The 21,694-nt window shown below is 37.2% G+C and overlaps 1 protein-coding gene across 2 annotated transcripts in view; it reads left to right on the top strand.

The window, feature by feature from the left end:
• The window catches only part of SMARCC1 (SWI/SNF related, matrix associated, actin dependent regulator of chromatin subfamily c member 1), a 243,667-nt gene that overhangs the window by 99,250 nt on the left and 122,723 nt on the right, over positions 1-21,694 (top strand). For both annotated transcript variants that reach the window (XM_037849833.1, XM_037849824.1), the window contains exons 9-10: positions 12,338-12,463; positions 14,977-15,098. In XM_037849833.1, the coding sequence (XP_037705761.1) occupies positions 12,338-12,463; positions 14,977-15,098 (248 nt within the window). The remainder of the gene's footprint in view (positions 1-12,337; positions 12,464-14,976; positions 15,099-21,694) is intronic.

Raw genomic sequence — 21,694 nt, 5'->3', positions numbered from 1 at the left:
TGTATTGGTTATTGTGAATAATGCTGCCGTCAACAATTGTGTTGAAGTTTTTGTGTGAACATGTTTTCATTTCTCTTGGGTAGGAGTGGAATTTCTGGGTTGTATGGTAACTTTTTTTTTTTTTGGCAATTTTATTGAGATATATTCACACACCATACAAACCATCCAAAGTATTAAAATCTGTGGCCCACAGTATCATTGCATAGTTGTACATATATTCCCATGATCAGTTTTAGAATATTTTCATTGCCCCAGAAAAGAAACAAGAATAAAAAATAAAAACCCAATACTCCCATACCCCTTATCCGTCCATTGTTGACCCGTAGTGTTGGTGGGGTACATTTGTTACTGCTGATGAAAGAATATTAAAATATTACTATTAACTCTAGTCCATAGTTTGCAACAGGAACATTTTTTCCCATATACCCTTCTATTATTAACTCCTTGTAATAGTGTCATGTTTGTTCCAGTTCATGAAAGAACTTTTAAATATTTTTTTGGTATTTGTACATGTAATCACAGTCATAGTACCCCACAAAATTCACTGTTTTATACATTCCCATATTTTAACCTCCACCTTCCCTTCAGGTGACATAAATGACTCTAAACTTCCCCTTTTCACCACATTCACACACTACTCAGTATTGTAATTATTCTCACAATAACATGCTACTGTAATCTCTATTCATTTCCAAATGTTTACATTCAGCCTAGTTAAACATTCTGTACATACTGAGCAACTGCTGTCCATTCTTTAGCCTCATTCTCTATCTTGGTAACATATATTCCATAGTTTATATCTATAAGTTTGCATATTATAAGTACTTCATATCAGCGAGATCATACAATATTTGTCCTTTTGTGTTTGACTTATTTCAGTTAAAATAATGTCTTTTTTCTAAGTTTCAACATTTCAATCAATTAAATTTGGGTTTACTTGTAGTATAATAGAATAGCTTAATTTTAGTGCTGAAAGGGACACTCCACTCTAACTTTCCTATTTAATAGGAGAGATCCAGGTAGATGAGGGCCTTACCTAAGGCTACACAGCTGGTTTGTGAGAGGAGGGCTAGAACCCAAGTATCACAATTCCTTTTCTTCTTTTCTGTACCATACTACCAGGTTGTATGCAGAGGGAATTTTTAACTCACTAGCTTTATACTTTAGTGATACTAGATTTAAAACTTTTTATTTTAACTGTTTAAATTTACCTTTAAACATCGATGTGACTAATTGGCTATAATGTCATATATACCTTTGGTCTAACCTGTAACAAACTTGGAGTAATGAAAGTAGAACTAGAGGCAAGTCACTTAGCCTATTTTTTCATTTGTAAAATAAAGTGTTCAGATAAGAGAGTATTAGGATTGTTTCTCTGTTTCTCAACATTGCATCGGTATCCTTTTTCTATTTTTGTCACCTGCTGATTCCCTAGCCCACTGAGTTCACTTATAAGCAAATAGTTCCCCTGTCTAGTCTCAACAAATGGTCCATGCTTTCTCCTCAGAGGATAACTTGCCCAGTTTCAAGCTGCTTTTCCCTCTTTTAAGGTCTGTTTAAAATTCTTTTTATCCTCTGAAATATTTTCTGAATAGAAGTGGAAAGAGAGTCCATTAAAAAGAGGTGATGGACATTAAAACAATCTTTTGAGAGCAGTGGTATGTTGATAAATGTTTAACATTCTCCCCGTGGAAAGCCCTGAATTTTTATTTTTAATTGAGATTGTTCACAAACCATTCAATTATCCAAAGATCCAAAGTGTACAATCAGTTGCCCACAGTACTGTCATACAGCTGTGCATCCATCACCATAATTAATCTTTTTTTAATTTTTAGAACATTTTCATTACTCCAGAAAAGAAATAAAGAAAAAAAAGGAAACTTAAATCCTCCATGGTGTCCCACATACTCCTAACTTTCCACTTTCAACCATACTCACAGTCATCTTTGTTCAGTGAACCTGCATTGCTGTGCTACCATCACCCAAGATTGTGTCCCAAACTTCTCACTTCTGTCTTTTCCTATCTGTCTGTAGCGGTCCCCTTAATATTTCCTGTAGTGCAGGTATCTTGTTCACAAACTTTGTCGTTGTCAAAATATTTTATTTTAAACTCTCCCTCATTTTTGAATGACAGTTGTGTTGGATATAGGATTCTTAGTTGGTGGTTTTTCTCTTTCAGTATCTTAAATATATCACACCACTTCCTTCTTGCCTCCATGGTTTCTGCTAAGATATCCACACATACTCTTATCAGGCTTCCTTTGTATGTGATGGATTGCTTTTCTCTTGCTGCTTTCAGGATTCTCTGTTTGTCTTTGACGTTTGATAATCTGATTATTAAGTGTCTTGGTGTAGGCCTGTTCAGATCTGTTCTGTTTGGGGTACACTGCGCTTCTTGGATCTGTAATTTTATGTCTTTCATAAGAGATGGGAAATTTTCATTGATTGTTTCCTCTGTTATTGCTTCTGCCCCTTTTCTCTTCTCTTCTCCTTCTGGGACACCCATGGCACGTACTTTCCTGCATTTCAGTTTGTCCTTAAGTTCCCGGAGATGTTGCTCATATTTTTCCATTCTTTTCTCCATCTGTTCTTTTGTGTGTAGGCTTTCAGGTGCTTTGTTCTCCAGTTCCTGAGTGTTTTCTTCTGCCTCTTGAGATCTGCTGTTGTATGTTTCCATTGTGTCTTTCATCTCTTGTGTTGTGCCTTTCATTTCCATAGATTCTGTCAGTTGTTTTTTCGAACTTTCGGTATCTGCCTTATGTATGCCCAGTGTTTTCTTCATAGCCTTTATCTCTTTTGCCATATCTTCCCTAAGCTTTTTGAATTGATTTAACATTAGTTGTTTCAATTCTTGTATCTCATTTGAAGTGTAAGTTTGTTCCTTTGACTGGGCCATAACTTCGTTTTTCTTAGTGTAGGTTGAAGTTTTCTGTTGTCTAGGCTTGTGGTTTCCTTGGTTACCCAATCAGGTATTCCCAGTCCAGAACAGACTGAGGTCCCAGAAGGAAGAAATACTCAGTATCCAGTTTCCCTGATGGCACGTCTTAAAGGATTGACACACCCTGTGGTTTTCTGCCCAGCAGGTGGCGCTTGTCAGCCTGTCACTCCAGACTGGTGTAAGGAGGTGTGGCGCGTGGCAGTTTTCCCCCAGGCTTTGCGGTCTGGTTCTGTATGGAAGGCGGGTAATAGAGCTTGGCACCACCTTCTTCCTGTTAAGGAAGATACGCCCCTTAGAGAGAGGTCATTGCATAGAAATAGATTCTTTGTTTCTCTGACTCTGCTATCTCCACCCTTTTCTGGGTCAGAGTGCTGTGAGTTTAAAATGGCTGAGGTTTTCTCTACTGCAGAGCACTGGGAGCTGAAAACTACTGAGGCTTTCTCCACTGACCTGCCCAGGTTGAGAGAGAAGGAAAGGTACAGAAAGCCCCCTTTCAGGGTCAGTCTGCGGCCAGATTCACCTGTCAGCCAGAGATACTGCCTGATCTTTTGGGCTCCCCGTCCCGAGACAGATATGTCCCCTGGCTCTCCAAGGTCAGTTGTCACCAAAAGCCTCTGTCTGCTTGTTGGGGAGTCATAGTTTGTATTGAGCAGTTAACATTAAAACCCAGTTTTAGCTGGGCTGAGGTATATTCGCTTGTTCAGCAAGTGCTGCTCTCTATCACAACGATGCTTTGCAGTTCAGGCTGCCGTGAGGGAGGGGTCACGGCTTGAGTCTGCACTTTCTACTTAAAGGTTTTTTGCTGCGTTCTCAGGGTTTTCTCCCAGTCCAGATTGTTTCATGATGTGTGGACAGTCACTGTTTTCTCCTAGCAGTTATTCCAGATCTTTTACTAGTTGTTCCTGGTTGTTTATAGTTCTCTAGGGGGACTGACTAGCTTCCACTACTCTCTAGGCCACCATGTTCTTTCTCCATGAATTAACTTTTTTTTTTTTTTTTTTAATCATCATTTTATTGAGATATATTCACATACCACGCAGTCATACAAAGCAAATCGTACTTTCAATTGTTTACAGTACCATTACATAGTTGTACATTCATCACCTAAATCAATCCCTGACACCTTCATTAGCACACACACAAAAATAACAAGAATAATAATTAGAGTGAAAAAGAGCAATTGAAGTAAAAAAGAACACTGGGTAACTTTGTCTGTTTGTTTCCTTCCCCTATTTTTCTACACATCTATCCATAAACTAGACAAAGTGGAGTGTGGTCCTTATGGCTTTCCCAATCCCATTGTCACCCCTCATAAGCTACATTTTTATACAACTGTCTTCGAGATTCATGGGTTCTGGGTTGTAGTTTGATAGTTTCAGGTATCCACCACCAGCTACCCCAATTCTTTAGAACCTAAAAAGGGTTGTCTAAAGTGTGCGTAAGAGTGCCCACCAGAGTGACCTCTCGGCTCCTTTTGGAATCTCTCTGCCACTGAAGCTTATTTCATTTCCTTTCACATCCCCCTTTTGGTCAAGAAGATGTTCTCCATCCCACGATGCCGGGTCTACATTCCTCTCCGGGAGTCATATTCCACGTTGCCAGGGAGATTCACTCCCCTGGGTATCTGATCCCACGTAGGGGGGAGGGCAGTGATTTCACCTTTCAAGTTGGCTTAGCCAGAGAGAGAGGGCCACATCTGAGCAACAAAGAGGCATTCAGGAGGAGGCTCTTAGGCACAGATATAGGGAGGCCTAGCCTCTCCTTTGCAGCAACCGTCTTCCCAAGGGTAAAACTTATGGTAGAGGGCTCAACCCATCAAACCACCAGTCCCCTATGTCTGTGGTCATGTTAGCAACCATGGAGGTGGGGTAGGTGAATACCCCTGCATTCTCCACAGGCTCCTCAAGGGGGCACTACATCTTTTTTTTTTTTTTTCCTTGTTTGTCTTTTTTCTTTTTTTTTTTTTTTTAACTTTCCCTTCTTTTTTAAATCAACTGTATGAAAAAAAAAGTTAAAAAGAAAACAAACATACAATAAAAGAACATTTCAAAGAGACTATAACAAGGGAGTAAGAAAAACACAACTAACCTAAGATAACTGCTTAACTTCCAACATGTTCCTACTTTACCCCAAGAAAGTTACATAATATAGCAACATTTCAGTGAACTTGTTCCTACTACATCCATCAGAAATTAACAGACCATAGTCATTTCTGGGCATCCCCAGAACGTTAAATAGCTTATCTGTTCTTCTGGGATTATTGTTCCCCCTTCCTTAATTGCTCTCTACTGCTAGTTCCCCTACATTCTACATTAAAAACCATTTGTTTTACATTTTTCAAAGTTCACATTAGTGGTAGCATATAATATTTCTCTTTTTGTGCCTGGCTTATTTCGCTCAGCATTATGTCTTCAAGGTTCATCCATGTTGTCGTATGTTTCACCAGATTGTTCCTTCTTACTGCCGCGTAGTATTCCATTGTGTGTATATACCACATTTTATTTATCCACTCATCTGTTGAAGGACATTTGGGTTGTTTCCATCTCTTGGCAATTGTGAATAATGCTGCTATGAACATTGGCGTGCAGATATCTGTTTGTGTCACTGCTTTCCGATCTTCCGGGTATATACCGAGAAGTGCAATAGCTGGATCGAATGGTAGCTCTATATCTAGTTTTCTAAGGAACTGCCAGACTGACTTCCAGAGTGGCTGAACCATTATACAGTCCCACCAACAATGAATAAGAGTTCCAATTTCTCCACATCCCCTCCAGCATTTGTAGTTTCCTGTTTGTTTAATGGCAGCCATTCTAACCGGTGTTAGATGGTATCTCATTGTGGTCTTAATTTGCATCTCTCTAATAGCCAGTGAAGCTGAACATTTTTTCATGTGTTTCTTGGCCATTTGTATTTCCTCTTCAGAGAACTGTCTTTTCATATCTTTTGCCCATTTTATAATTGGGCTGTCTGTACTATTGTCATTGAGTTGTAGGATTTCTTTGTATATGCAAGATAGCAGTCTTTTGTCAGATACATGGTTTCCAAAAATTTTTTCCCATTGAGTTGGCTGCCTCTTTACCTTTTTGAGAAATTCCTTTGAGGTGCAGAAACTTCTAAGCTTGAGGAGTTCCCATTTATCTATTTTCTCTTTTGTTGCTTGTGCTTTGGGTGTAAAGTCTAGGAAGTGGCCTCCTAATACAAGGTCTTGAAGATGTTTTCCTACATTATCTTCTAGGAGTTTTATGGTACTTTCTTTTATATTGAGATCTTTGGTCCATTTTGAGTTAATTTTTGTGTAGGGGGTGAGGTAGGGGTCCTCTTTCATTCTTTTGGATATGGATATCCAACTCTCCCAGCCCCATTTGTTGAAAAGAACATTATGGCTCAGTTCGGTGACTTTGGGGGCCTTATCAAAGATCAGTCGGCCGTAGATCTGAGGGTCTATCTCTGAATTCTCAATTCGATTCCATTGATCTATATGTCTATCTTTGTGCCAGTACCATGCTGTTTTGGCAACTGTGGCTTTATAATAAGCTTCAAAGTCAGGGAGTGTAAGTCCTCCCACTTCGTTTTTCTTTTTTAGAGTGTCTTTAGCAATTCGAGGCATCTTCCCTTTCCAAATAAATTTGATAACTAGCTTTTCCAAGTCTGCAAAGTAGGTTGTTGGAATTTTGATTGGGATTGCATTGAATCTGTAGATGAGTTTGGGTAGAATTGACATCTTAATGACATTTAGCCTTCCTATCCATGAACATGGAATATTTTTCCATCTTTTAAGGTCCCCTTCTATTTCTTTTAGTAGAGTTATGTAGTTTTCTTTGCATAGGTCTTTTACATCTTTGGTTAAGTTGATTCCTAGGTACTTGATTTTTTTAGTTGCTATTGAAAATGGTATCTCTTTCTTGAGTGTCACTTCACTTTGTTCATTTCTAGCATATAGAAACATTACTGACTTATGTGCATTAATCTTGTATCCCGCTACTTTGCTAAATTTGTTTATTAGCTCTAGTAGGTGTATCGTTGATTTCTCAGGGTTTTCTAGATATAAGATCATATCATCTGCAAACAATGACAGTTTTACTTCTTCTTTTCCAATTTGGATGCCTTTTATTTCTTTGTCTTGCCGGATTGCCCTGGCTAGCACTTCCAGCACAATGTTGAATAACAGTGGTGACAGCGGGCATCCTTGTCTTGTTCCTGATCTTAGAGGGAAGGCTTTCAGTCTCTCACCATTGAGTACTATGCTGGCTGTGGGTTTTTCATATATGCTCTTTATCATGTTGAGGAAGTTTCCTTCAATTCCTACCTTTTGAAGTGTTTTTATCAAAAAGGGATGTTGGATTTTGTCAAATGCTTTTTCAGCATCTATTGAGATGATCAATTGATTTTTCCCTTTGAGTTTTTAATGTGTTGTAATACATTGATTGTTTTTCTTATGTTGAACCATCCTTGCATGCCTGGAATGAACCCCACTTGGTCATGGTGTATGATTTTTTTAATGTGTCTTTGGATTCGATTTGCAAGTATTTTGTTGAGGATTTTTGCATCTATATTCATTAGGGAGATTGGCCGGTAGTTTTCCTTTTTTGTAGCATCTTTGCCTGGTTTTGGTATTAGATTGATGTTAGCTTCATAAAATGAGTTAGGCAGTGTTCCATTTTTTTCAATGTTTTGAAAGAGTTTGAGTAAGATTGGTGTCAGTTCTTTCTGGAAAGTTTGGTAGAATTCCCCTGTGAAGCCATCTGGCCCTGGGCATTTATTTGTGGGAAGATTTTTGATGACTGATTGGATCTCTTTGCTTGTGATGGGTTGGTTGAGGTCTTCTATTTCTTCTCTGGTCAGTCTAGGTTGTTCATATGTTTCCAGGAAATTGTCCATTTCTTCTACATTATCCAGTTTGTTGCCATACAGTTGTTCATAATATCCTCCTATAATTTTTTTAATTTCTTCAGGATCTGCAGTTATGTCACCTTTTTCATTCATTATTTTGTTTATATGGGTCTTCTCTCTTTTTGATTTTGTCATTCTAGCTAGGGTCTTGTCAATCTTGTTGATCTTCTCAAAGAACCAACTTTTGGTGATATTTATCCTCTCTATTGTTTTTTTGTTCTCTATGTCATTTATTTCTGCTTTAATCCTTGTTATTTCTTTTCTTCTACTTAGTTTAGGATTGGTTTGCTGTTCATTTTCTAGCTTCTTCAGTTGATCCATTAGTTCTTTGATTTTGGCTCTTTCTTCCTTTTTAATATATGCGTTTAGTGCTATAAATTTCCCCCTTAGCACTGCTTTTGCTGCATCCCATAGGTTTTGGTATGTTGTGTTCTCATTTTCATTCGTCTCTATATATTTAGCAATTTCTCTTGCTATTTCTTCTTTAACCCACTGATTGTTTAGGAGTGTGTTGTTTAACCTCCAGGTATTTGTGAATTTTCTAAGTCTCTGATGGTTATTGACTTCTAATTGTATTCCATTGTGGTCAGAGAATGTGCTTTGAATAATTTCAATCTTTTTAAATTTATTGAGGCTTGTTTTATGTCCCAGCATATGATCTATTCTGGAGAAAGTTCCGTGAGCACTAGAAAAGTATGTGTATCCTGGTGATTTGGGATGTAATGTCCTGTAGATGTCTGCCAAATCTACTTCATTTATCAGATTGTTTAGGTTTTCAATTTCCTTATTGGTCTTCTGTCTGGTTGATCTATCTATAGGAGAGAGTGATGTGTTGAAGTCTCCCACAATTATTGTGGAAACATCAATTGCTTCCTTTAGTTTTGCCAGTGTTTCTCTCATGTATTTTGTGGCACCTTGATTGGGTGCATAGACATTTACGATTGTTATTTCTTCTTGCTGAATTGCCCCTTTTATTAGTATGTAGTGGCCTTCTTTGTCTCTCAAAACATCCCTGCATTTGAAGTCTATTTTATCTGAGATTAATATTGCTACACCTGCTTTCTTTTGGCTGTAGCTTGCATGAAATATTTTTTTCCATCCTTTCACTTTCAGTTTCTTTGTGTCCCTGTGTCTAAGATGAGTCTCTTGTATGCAACATATTGATGGTTCATTTTTTTTGATCCATTCTGCGAATCTATATCTTTTAATTGGGGAGTTTAATCCATTTACATTCAACGTTAAAACCGTGAAGGCATTTCTTGAATCGGCCATCTTATCCTTTGGTTTATGTTTGCCATATTTTTCCCTCTCTCTATTAATATCCTTTATTGTACCCATACCGAATCTCTTTAGTACTGAACCTTTCTCCAAGTCTCTCTGTCCTGTCTTTGTTTCTCTGTCTGTAGGGCTCCCTTTAGTATCTCCAGTAGGGCAGGTCTCTTGTTAGCAAATTCTCTCAGCATTTCTTTGTCTGTGAAAAATTTAAGCTGTCCCTCAAATTTGCAGGAGAGCTTTGCTGGGTAAAGTATTCTTGGCTGGAAATTCCTCTCACTCAGAATTTTAAATATATCGTGCCACTGCCTTCTTGCCTCCATGGTGGCTGCTGAGTAGTCACTACTTAGTCTTATGGTGTTTCCTTTGTATGTGGTGAATTGCTTTTCTCTTGCTGCTTTCAGAACTTGCTCCTTCTCTTCTGTGTTTGACAGTGTGATCAGTATATGTCTCGGAGTGGGTTTTTTTGGATTTATTCTATTTGGAGTTCGCTGAGCATTTATGATTTGTGTATTTATGTTGTTTAGAAGATTTGGGAAGTTTTCCCCAACAATTTCTTTGAATACTCTTCCTAGACCTTTACCCTTTTCTTCCCCTTCTGGGACACCAATGAGTCTTATATTTGGACGTTTCATATTATCTATCATATCCCTGAGGTCCATTTCGAGTTTTTCAATTTTTTTCCCCATTCTTTCTTTTATGCTTTCATTTTCCATTCTGTCATCTTCCAGGTCACTGATTCGTTGTTCAACTTCCTCTAGTCTTGTACTATGAGTGTCCAGAATCTTTTTAATTTGGTCAACAGTTTCTTTAATTTCCGTAAGAACATCTATTTTTTTATTTAGTCTTGCAATGTCTTCTTTATGCTCTTCTAGGGTCTTCTTGATTTCCTTCATATCCCGTACTATGGTCTCATTGTTCATCTTTAGTTCTTTGAGTAGCTGCTCTAGGTGCTGTGTCTCTTCTGGTCTTTTGATTTGGGTGCTTGGGCTTGGGTTATCCATATCGTCTGGTTTTTTCATATGCTTTATAATTTTCTGTTGTTTTTGGCCTCGTGGCATTTGCTGAACTTGATAGGGTTCTTTTAGGGTTTGTAGACCTATTGAAGTCCTTATCTCTAATTTATCAGATCTACAGCTTCGTGGAGTACACTTTCTCTAACTAACCAGCAGGTGGCGTCCACGAGCCACCTGTTCTCCACAAGCCAGTTCTCCCCTGCTTAGCCTTTTTGGTGAGTGGGGGAGTGAGTCTTGTGGGGCCCAATTGGTGTACCAAGCTTGCGTGTGTAGTTGGTGTTGCCTGCCCTGTATGTGGGGCGTGTTTCTGGGCAGTCGGGGAGGGGGGGTGGCCCTAACAATCAAATCTCCCTGATGATCCTAGAGTTTTAAAGCTGCTGCAATAGTCTAATCCTTCAGTTCAGTCCTGCCACAGTTTGTCTCTGCCACTGACCCACAAGTCTTTGGTATTGGCGTATGGCTCCTGAGACTTGCAAGTGGGCCCCTCTTCCAGGCTGTGCACCCCAGGTCCTCTGTTGAGGGATGACTGTGCTATGTCACAGGTGAGTGCCGTCCCCCCAGGGCAGTTCTGGGCTGCTGGGCTGTGTAGGGAGGTTCCCAGTCTGCTGAAATGATGGCTGAATGGGGCTTTGTTAATTCACACTGCTCCACCTTCCCAACTCTGGGACAATCAGCTGAGGTTGCAGGGAAGGCTAATGTCCATGCCCAGTTTTGTGGTGTGTGCCTGTTATTTGAAGCACTTCCGTCACACTGGGTTGTCTGGGGTAGCTCTGGGCTATGGGGCTGGCGATGGGCAGGAGTGTTTCCTGTCCACCAGGATGGTGGCTGTGAGCGGACACCCCCTTTTCTTGGGAAGTTGTGTTGTTTAGTGAATTTTCTCAGCCACTGGATTATTGCCTTTTGTCTCAGAGCTCTCTTAGTTCTGCTCTTGACTTGACGTGCCCAAATTGCAGTTCTTTGAAGCTTTCTGTATTGGACTTCTTAGAGTAATTGTTTTAGAAAAAGAAAAAAGGATTAAAAAAAAAAAACAAAAAAAAAAAACGGCCCTCCTCAGAGATCTAATGGGTTATTGAAATGCTAATAGACAAAGCAACCAGGGCCATTAAGGAAAGGTGCACAGGGCAGAGAGATCAGCTTTTCTTCGGGATTTGCATATGCGCCTCAAGGCCTGAGCTCCGCCCTTCCCCTTTCTGTGTTCACCAGAACTCCAAAAATCCTCTGCTTTTATTTTGGAGTTTTTCGTGTTGTTTTTTTTCTATGCCTGTCTCCTCTCTGCTGGGCTGGCTGCTCTCAGAGTCTCTGGTGTCTGGTCTCAGTCTATCTATGGTTGGAGTTTGAATCAGTAGAATGAGTTTCCGATAAGAGCAGCCACTGCAGTTCTCCCTTCTCCTTCCTGGAGCTGACAGCCCCTCCTCCCCCGGGACTGAGCCTGGCAGGGAGGGGCGCGGGTCCCCTGGCCGCAAAAACTTACAGATTTCGCTGATCTCAGCAGTTCCACGTTTTCATGAGTGTTGTATGAAGTATGCCCAAAGACAGATTGCTCTGTGGTGTCCAGTCCACGCAGTTCCTGGCTTTTTACCTACTTTCCTGGAGGAGTAACTAAAACTTACAGCTCACCAGTCTGCCATCTTGCCCCGCCTCCATCCATGAATTAACTTTTAAAGTAAATTTAACTTACTTGGTATGGAGAAATTTCAGTATTTTGTTTGTGTTTTCGTTTTCAATATACTTTTAACATGTAAAAGTATTTCTCCCAACTTTTTCTATTATTTCATGGTGTAGACAGCTTTTATTTTTTAAAATGTATTAAATGTTCAATTTCTCTTTTCTTCTAGTTATTCTGAAGTTTGATCCTTTTGTTTTTAGCTTAATTATTTTCTTTTGCTTTTTGGGATGCAATCTGAAGCTATTCTAATTTTAGGAACTATTGAGAATCCAATTTCTTGGAATAGTATACTTGTGCTTATGGCATTTTTTTCTAGAGTAGGTGCTTTCTTATCAATTCTTTGCTTAGTAAATGACATGGAATAAAAAATAGGAATGTTTGAATTGCCACTCACTTAAACATAAGTTAAAACAGTCTTATGCTTTTAATGTGTTTTATAAAATTGAGGCTTTGGAAATAATAAGCCAGCTTCTTTCTTTTTCAGTGCTTTGGTTTGTTAAAAGGTCAAGTGCATTTATTTTATAAGTAGATGATTGTGCCTTGGTGTTTCTTTAGGTTCATGCTAAGTGGATTTTGGACACTGATGTTTTCAATGAATGGATGAATGAGGAAGATTATGAGGTGGATGAAAACAGGAAACCTGTGAGTTTCCGTCAACGAATTTCAACAAAGAATGAAGAGGTATTTGGTTGGCACTGTTCTCTCTACCTTTCTGCTTTCCATTTTTCTTCTCTCTTGACCAAAATATTATTTAATCTTCATTGAAATACTCTTACCACAAACAAACCGAGGTCCACTGGTTATCAAGTGACTGTACAAGTTACTCAATGACTGTAACAACCGTCTTAGTAGCTTGTATCCTCAAACAAGGATGAAAATCTCATAGGGTCACTTAGATTTAAAACGGCCCCTGTGGTACTGCAGTGGTGCAGCTGATTTTGTTCTCCAGGTCTGGGTTTTGGTTTTGTGTACCAAATGTCATCATTTCATAGTTTACTTTAGCTTTTTGTTTTCCCGGGGAAAAGTGTTTCATTTCAATATTTTTGATGCACTGATTGTAATTAGTATAAAGTATAGGCCTTCAAGGTCTCAGAGTTATAGTACAGGATTTTTTTGGGTTTGGGAGACCTGACATTTGATCATTTTTAATACTCTAGAAGTCCAAGCACTTGAATATTTATCCATATATCCTTATAACCTGTGACTTTTGAGGCAGCTGTGTCACTAGAGAAGGACCTGTTACTGAGAAGAGGGCTTACATTGGTTAATGTTTGATTTGTATATACTTTAGAAAGAGAGCTGTGATTCTCGATTCCTTTGTCTTAGGGACATTTTAAATATTTGCTTTTTGTTTCATATTTTAGTTTTTTGAAAAAGTTTTGAGAAAGAAATATTTGTTTTAACCATCAACTTAAAATACAGCCCTCCCCCCATTTTCACCTTGCAATTTTCACACTTGCTTTGTCACAGTATCTTTTTACATTTTAAAAAAGTCTTTCTAAATTTTGTTTTTCACATTCTTATTAAATTTGACTATTTGTTATGGAATTTGATTCCCTTAAACTTTTCTTGTTTAACCTTCATTGGTGTGTATGCTTATATATTTCTTTTCCTTTACTGCATTTCAAACCAAGCCTTTTGTGTCATTAAGATCATTGTCATTTGCATAGCACATTATTAAGCTGGCCCATTCACATCTATCCCCCTTTGAGATTTACATGGATTGTTTACTGATTTATTCATTAATTTTTAGGGGAATTGTATCAACATATATTTCATATCTCATTTAAAACCTTTATTTAACTTGAAACTTATTTTATCATGTAAAGATATGTGTAGTTTAGATTTTCTTTAAAACTGCTTACAGACTTGTAAGGTGCTTCAGATTCCAGTTTGATGCCATGGAGCTACTGAAAGGAAATAATTATAAGGGGTAATTAGTATACTAGAGAAAATTAATGTTTAATTGATATTTCACTCTGATTTTTAAATTCTATTTTTGTACCCCAGATGCTTCTACCTAGTGTAATACTTTGGATCATTTTAGGTTTATTATGTTATGTTTTACTAAATTGGTGGTTATTAATCTATTGTTTGACTTGTGTATGTTGATGTATTCTGCAACTTTGCTGAACTTGTTTATTAACTCGGGTTGTGTTTTTATGGGTTCTTTGAGGTTTTCTATATATAAGATCATGTCGTCTGTAAATAGGAATAGTGTACTTTGCATGTTGACTTCTAAATAAGTTGCAGTCTTATTTAAAATATTTTGTCGTAAACTTACCTCTTGTTTTATCTTTTAAATGCAGTTTTATTGAGATATATTCATACACCATGTATTCGTCCAGAGTATACGATTAGTGGCCCACGGTATCATCATATAGTTGTTCATTCATTGTCTCAATAGATTTTAGAACATTTTCATTACTCCAAAATAAAGAAAAAAAATAAAAATAAAAAAGAACGCCCAAACCATCTCCCCCCGCCTCATTATTTATATATATTTTTGTCGTTTTATTACTCATTTGCCCATACACTGGGTAAAGGGAATGTCAGTCACCAGGTTTTCACAATCACATAGTCACATGATAAAAGCTGAATAGTTTATACAGTTATCATCAAGAATCAAGTGTACTAGATTACAGTTCAGCAGATTCAGGTATTTCCTTCTAGCTATTCTAATACACTAGAAACTAAAAAGGAGTATCTATACAATGTGTAGGTAAGTCATAAACTTATCTCTATTCTTGTTACCGATATGTTAGAAGTAGTTTTTATAATAGTACCTTTTTACAAGATCATTCAACTTATCTTTGTATTTTATCAGTTTAATAATATATTTTTCATATTTTTCTAGTAGTTACTGAAAATGATTTTCTCAACTGGGACAAACAGAAAGTGCACAAAAATAGATTTTAGTTGTGCAGGATTTTGGCATTTCTGTGTTGTAGAATGAAATGAATGCCTGAGTAACAGTGCTCAGATTTCCATTGGTGATGCATAACCTGAAAGGTCTTGGAGAATTTCTTGACATCTGGTGGTTCAGGGTGCATAATGATGTTACTTTCATTTGCTCTGAGCTGATGGATATAGTGGTGTCTTTATTCATGGAAACTCACGTTTGGACAAGGGATTTTAGGAACTGAGGAGTTGGTAAAGCTGGTTGATATTTATTTTCTTGTACTTCCTCCTAGCCAGTCCGAAGTCCAGAAAGAAGAGATAGAAAAGCAGCAGCTAATGCTCGAAAGAGGAAACATTCACCTTCCCCTCCCCCTCCCACACCTGCAGAATCACGGAAGAAGAGTGGGAAAAAAGGGTAAAGCTGCATTAAAACAAATTTCAAAGGACTTTCCAGATTTTTGCATTTATATTGGAAGTTTTTGCTGAAAGTCAATAGAACCCTTTGAACTCATTGGAAACTTTGCTTTGATAACTTTCTTCTAAAGGGATATTATCTGACAGGCATCTCATGTTGGATTTATACAAAGGCACCCTGAATACAGTCCTTTTTGCTGTTCCTAAATATATATTCAGACTTATGGTGATTACGAATTTAAGAAGTTACATTTATCACAATTGTCTCTTTCTCTGATTTTACCACATATCCCCATTTTTTATCAAAATGATTCATGGAGTAAGTAAACCTGTGGCTTGTTTGAAGTTCTGAAAAGCATAGTACCCTGTTCAGAGTCACACTGTTGTACTTGGTGAGCTTTGCTTGAATGAGTGTATAGCTTCTACCAAATAAGTTGTTTTAGGATTTAAATGAGACATTTATAGCCCTTGCTCAGTACCTGGCCTGAAGTAGATATTAGTAGCAGTTACTTAATAATTTCAGGGTTGCTTAACTTAAAATATTTTAAAAATAGTTTTCTAGAGGCTATGGTTTATTCTTAGTCTGCAAATTGGATTCTTTTCATGTAATAATAGATTTGTTAAATTTCTCACTGTGACTGGACTGTAAAGTTCCTGGCACCTCATCTCCTGCAGCTTCCTTATAAAGACTGTCTTTCCAACCAAACTGGCATTTCTGTCCCCAGAACATTGCCCTGTATTGTGTTATTCTCTGAAGCATTCTTAATCATGTATAGACTCCTTTAGGAAAGTTTAAAAACCCGTTGGTATTATATATAGCATTATTGAAAAAGTCACAGTCATAAAAAAGATTTTGTTATTTTGTCAAATCAGGTGTATTGTGACATAAATATAAAAATTAAAATAGAAGTAGATTTAATTTTTTTATTTTTTTGGTATTACAGGGATAATTTTATTTCTTAAATTTCTAATCTGAATCTTGCTGTTGACATTTAAAGATTTCAGTGCTACCCAAGATCCTTATGTGTGAAACTGTAACAACTTCCCTAAGAGTTTGTATGCCTGAAATCATATATGTTGCTATTCTCACATAGAAGCTGAGGTGGGGATAGGACACAGGTGGTTACTGAAGAAGGATGTGATGTCCAAAAGACCCATAGGGTATTTGGCCTCTACTGTGCATGAAAAATTCGCTGAATTGAATTTCCCTAAAAAATGTACTTATGTCGTTTAATTGAATACCTCTGGTTTCCAGTGACCAAGCTTTGGCTTATTTTAAGTTTCCCATATTTAAAACCATGCTGAAATCTGTTTTCCTAACTTTTTTTCTTTTTTTAAATTGTCCTGCATGTTTTCTTCCCTGTTTAAGTGTTTTATCTCCTTCACTCCCTTCAGTTTATATAAAGGCTTTTTAAATTCATCATGTAATTTTTATTTGAAAAAGTCCCCATCCTCATTCTCTGTGCAGTGTGAGGACTCAGGCTTGTCTCAGCATATACTGTTCCAGTCAGTACTTAGACTGTTCCCACTCTTACTTGTAAAAGCACTCCAAATTATTTCCTGTTCCTTCCCAAATCAAGGTTTTGTTTGTGTTTTTTAATCCCTTCATGTCTTTACTCTTAAACCTGAAATATTGCCTCCTTATTAGTGAATTCTTTTTTTTATTCATTTTATTGAGATATATTCACATACCATGCAGTCATACAAAACAAATCGTACATTCGATTGTTCACAGTACCATTACATAGTTGTACATTCATCACCAAAATCAATCTCTGACACCTTCATTACCACACACACAAAAATAACAAGAATAATAATTAAAGTGAAAAGGAGCAATTAAAGTAAAAAGAACACTGGGTGCCTTTGTCTGTTTGTTTGTTTGTTTGTTTCCTTCCCCTATTTTTCTACTCATCCATCCATAAACTAGACAAAGGGGAGTGTGGTCCTTATGGCTTTCCCAATCCCATTGTCACCCCTCATAAACTCCATTTTTATACAATTGTCTTCAAGATTCATGGGTTCTGGGTTGTAGTTTGATAGTTTCAGGTATCTACCACCAGCTACCCCAATTCATTAGAACCTAAAAAGGGTTGTCTATATTGTGCGTAAGAGTGCCCACCAGAGTGACCTCTCGGCTGCTTTTGGAATCTCTCTGCCACTGAAGTTTATTTCATTTCCATTCACATCCCCCTTTTGGTCAAGATGTTCATCCCACGGTGCCGGGTCTACATTCCTCCCTGGGAGTCATGTTCCACTTTGCCGGGGAGATTCACTACCCTGGGTGTCTGCTCCCACACAGAGGGGAGGGCAGTGATTTCACCTGCCAAATTGGCTTAGCTAGAGAGAGAGGGCCACATCTGAGCAACAAAGAGTCATTCAGGAAGAGGCTCTTAGGCACAATTATAGGGAGGCCTAGCCTCTCCTTTGCAGCAACAGTCTTCCCAAGGGCAAATCCTGTAGTAGAGGGCTCAACCTATCAAACCACCAGTCCCCTGTGTCTGTGGTCATGTTAGCAACCATCGCAGTGGGGCAGGCCAATACCCCTGCATTCTCCACCAGCTCCTCAAGGTATTAGTGAATTCTTAACTCAGTTTACAAGATTCAGCTCGTATCACCTTCAACCTTGACTAACTCGTACACCCAAACAGAATTATTTCTCTCTGAGTTGTGCTTTCTTTTTACTTTTATTCATTTCTCTGAAGTGGTACATACAAGTTATGTGAGGTAGTTAAATTTCTATGCTTGTATCCCTGTATTTTCTCAAGATGAGGAATCATTTCTATTCTTTGAATCCTAATATGTTTCCTTGTGAGTAATAGTTTTAAAATCTTGTTTTAAATATTTTATTGTTTAATTGTTGGTGAAAGAGTAATGGTAGTTTTTGGTTTTCTTTTTTTTAGTTGTAGGTTTACAGAAAAATCATGTATAAATTACAGACTCCCATATACCACCCTATTAACACCTTGGTTTTAGTGTGGTACATTTGTTACAGTTGAACATTTTTATAATTGTAATATTAACTATAGTCTAGTAACAGTCACTGTTCATGTTGTATAGTCCTGTGGTTTTTATTTTTAAAAATTTTATTCATTACACACAACCTAAAACTTCCTTTTTTAACCACATTCAAATATTTAATTCAGTGCTGTTAGTTACATTCACAATGTTGTGCTGCCATTACCATGATCCATTACCAAAGTTTGCTGTCAACCCAAAAAGAAACCATATATAATTTAAACATTAACTCTCCTTTCCCTACCTACCCAGGCTGCTGGTAACCTATATTCTAGTTTCTGAGTATAAAATTGCTTATTCTGTTATTTCATATCAGTGAGATCAAACAACATTATATGTTCTCTTTGGCCTATTTCAGGCAGTGTGATTTTCTTTGGGTTAATCTATGTTATTGCATGTCTCAGAACTCATTCCTTTTTACAGCTGAATAACCATTGTATGTATATACATTGTATGTATATACATCGGTTGATGGATGCTTGGGTTACTCCCATCTTCTGTCTGTTGTGAATAATGCTGTTATGAAGATCGGTGTGCAGATATCTTTTAGAGTCCCTGCTTTTCAATACTTTTGGGTATATACCTTGAAGTGGGATTGTCGGCCATATGGTAATTCTAAACAGAACTTTCTGAGGAGCCTCCAAATAGTCTTCCACATTAGCTGTGCCATTCAACTTTCTCATCAACAATGAATGAACATTAATATTTCTCTACATCCCTCCAACACCTGTAATTTTCCTTTTTTTTAAATAGTAGCCATTCTGGTATATCATTGTGGTTTTGGTTTGCATTGCACTGATAGCTAATCATGTTGAGCATCTTTTGATGTGCTTTTTGGTCATTTGTGTATCTGATTTGGAGAAAGATCTCAAATCTTTAGCCCATTTTTTAATTGGGATATTAGTCTTTTTCTTGTTGAGTTTTAGGATTACTTTAGATATTTTGTATATTAAACCTTGATCGTATATGTGGTTTCCAAATACTTTTTCCCATTGTGTAGATTGTCGTTTTACTTTCATGAGAAAGTCCTATGGTGCACAGAAGTTTTTAACTCTGATATCTATTTTTTCATCTCTTGCTTGTGCTTTGGATGTAGATTCTAAGAAATGATTGCTTATCACAAAGTCCTGAAGATTCTTCTTTGTTTTTTTCTAGGAGTTTTATAGTTCTGGTTCTTATATTTAGTTCTTGGATCCATTTTGAGTTTATTTTTGTATATGGTGCGAAGTAGAGGTCCACCTTCATTCTTTTGCATATGGAAGTACAGTTTTCCCAGCATTATTTGTTGCAAAGACTATTCTTTCCCAATTGAGTGGACTTGACACCCCTGTCAGAAACTATTTGTCTGTAAACATGAAGGCTTCCATTGGTGAATAGGTCTATCCTTGTGCCAGTAGCAACCTGTTTTGATTACTGTGGCTTTGTCTAAGTTTTAAGATCTGAAGGTTTTGGCTATTAAGGGCACCTTATCCTTCTTTCATATGAATTTTATGATTGACTTTTGAATTTCTACAAAGAATTTTATTCCATTGGAATTTTGATTGGGATTGCACTGAATCTATATGTTGAAAGTGGTTTATTGAAATCTCTCACTATTAATGTAGAACCATCTATTTCACCATTAAAATCTGTCAATATTTGCTTCATATATTTGGGGGCTGTGCTGGCAGGTTCATACATATTTATAATTGTTATGTCTTGTTGAATTGAACCCTTTATCAATATATGATGACTTTCTTAGTCTTTCATAACAGTTTTTGACTTAAAGTCTATTTTATCTGATATTAGTATAGCTACCCCAGCTCTCTTTTGGTTAGTTTCAATCTACTTATGTCTCTGAATTTAAGGTGAGTCTTTTGTAAATAGTATATAGTTGGGTCATGCCTTTTTATCAATTCCGCCAGTGACTGCCTTTTGATGGGAGAGTCTAATCCATTTATATTTAAAGTAACTACTGATAATGCAGTACTTCTGTCATTTTGCTATTTTGTCTTTGTGTTATCGTTTTTTTGATCCTCAATTTTTCTGTCAATGCCTGCTTCTCTATTTATTTTGTTTTTTTTGCATCATACCATTTTGAGTCTCTTCTCATTTCATTCTGAATATATTTTTTATGTATTTTCTTTGTAGTTACCATGGGGTAAAATTTACCATCCTAAATATATAACAGTCATATTTGATTTGATACCAACTTATCTTCAGTAGCATGCAGATGCACTGTTCCTCTACCTCTCCATTCCTGCACCTTTTTTTGGTATTGTTACAAATTATATCTTTGTACTTTTTATATATAAAAAACACAATACTATTGACATTTATAATTACTTATATGGCTACCTTTACTAGAGGTCTTTGTATCTTTATTCTGCTTTGATCCACTGCCTGGTGTCCTGTCCTTTCAGTCTGAAGAACTCCCTTTAGCATTGTTCGTAGGGCAGGTCTACTGGTAATGAACTCTCAGCTTTTGTTTGTCTGGGAATGTCTTACTCTTTCCCTCATTTTTGAAAGATAGTTTTGCTAGATACAAAATTCTTGGTTGGTTTCAGTACTTGAAGTATTTTGTACCACCACCTTCTTCCCTCCATGGTTGCTGATGAGAAATCTGTATTTAATCGTATTGGGATTCCCTTTTATTTATATGTCGTTGCTTTTCTCTTGCGACTTTCAGAACTCTGTCCTTTGTTTGGCATTAGATTGATTACTAAGTGGTCTGGGTGTGGTTCTCTTAGCATTTATCCTGGTTTTAAATTCTTTGGCTTTCTGGAACATGCATATTCATGTCTTCCATTAAATTTGGTAGGCTTTCTGCAATTATTTCTTAAATATTCCTTCTAGTCCTTTCTTCTCAGGGACTCCGTACAGGGACTTCCATTGTGTATATATTGTTATGCTTGATGGTGTCTCACAGGTGTCTTAAGTTCTGTTTTATTCTTTTTTTCTTTCTTCTTTCAGTTGTCTTGTCTTGTTGATTTGTTTCTTCTGCCACCTCCAATCTGCTATTGAAACCCATTATGGATTTTTTTTTATTTCAGTTATTGTTTTTTAACTCCAGTATTTCTGTTTGGTTCCTATTGAGAATCTCAAAGAGTTTTCCATATTGTTCATTTATTGTAATCCTCATATCCTTTTGTTATTTCTCTGTGTTTTCCTTAATCTCCTTGAGTACATTGAGGATCATTTCTTTACAGTGTGTGTCCAGGACATCCAATGTCTGGTCCTCTTTTTTGATGGTTTTGGGTTTTTATGTTGTGCAAAGGATGGGCCATTATTTCCTGATCTTTGTTTTGTGTCTTCTGTTCCACAGTGTACATTTTAATATTTTGAACTGTTAACTCTCGGATTTAGTCCCTGAGCTTTCTGTTCCTTTAGTTTGTATCCAGCTAGTGATATGATAGATTTTCATGAGTGCCAAGAGCTAAACAAAACCAGACAAATACCTTTCACTGTCTTTGAAAATTGGCTTAGTTTGGGTTGATGTTGTTCTTCAGAGTTTAGCCCTCCTAACAAGAAGATCAGCCCAAGCAAATGGGAGGAGCAGGGTTCTGTCTATCTTACTGAGGCTGCATGGAGCCACAGACA

This window comes from Choloepus didactylus, chromosome 1 (assembly GCF_015220235.1).
Source record: "Choloepus didactylus isolate mChoDid1 chromosome 1, mChoDid1.pri, whole genome shotgun sequence".
NCBI classification, from domain to species: Eukaryota; Metazoa; Chordata; class Mammalia; order Pilosa; family Megalonychidae; genus Choloepus; species Choloepus didactylus.
The sequence above is the reverse complement of the archived record's forward strand: the minus strand, read 5'-3'. Positions and strand labels throughout refer to the sequence as shown.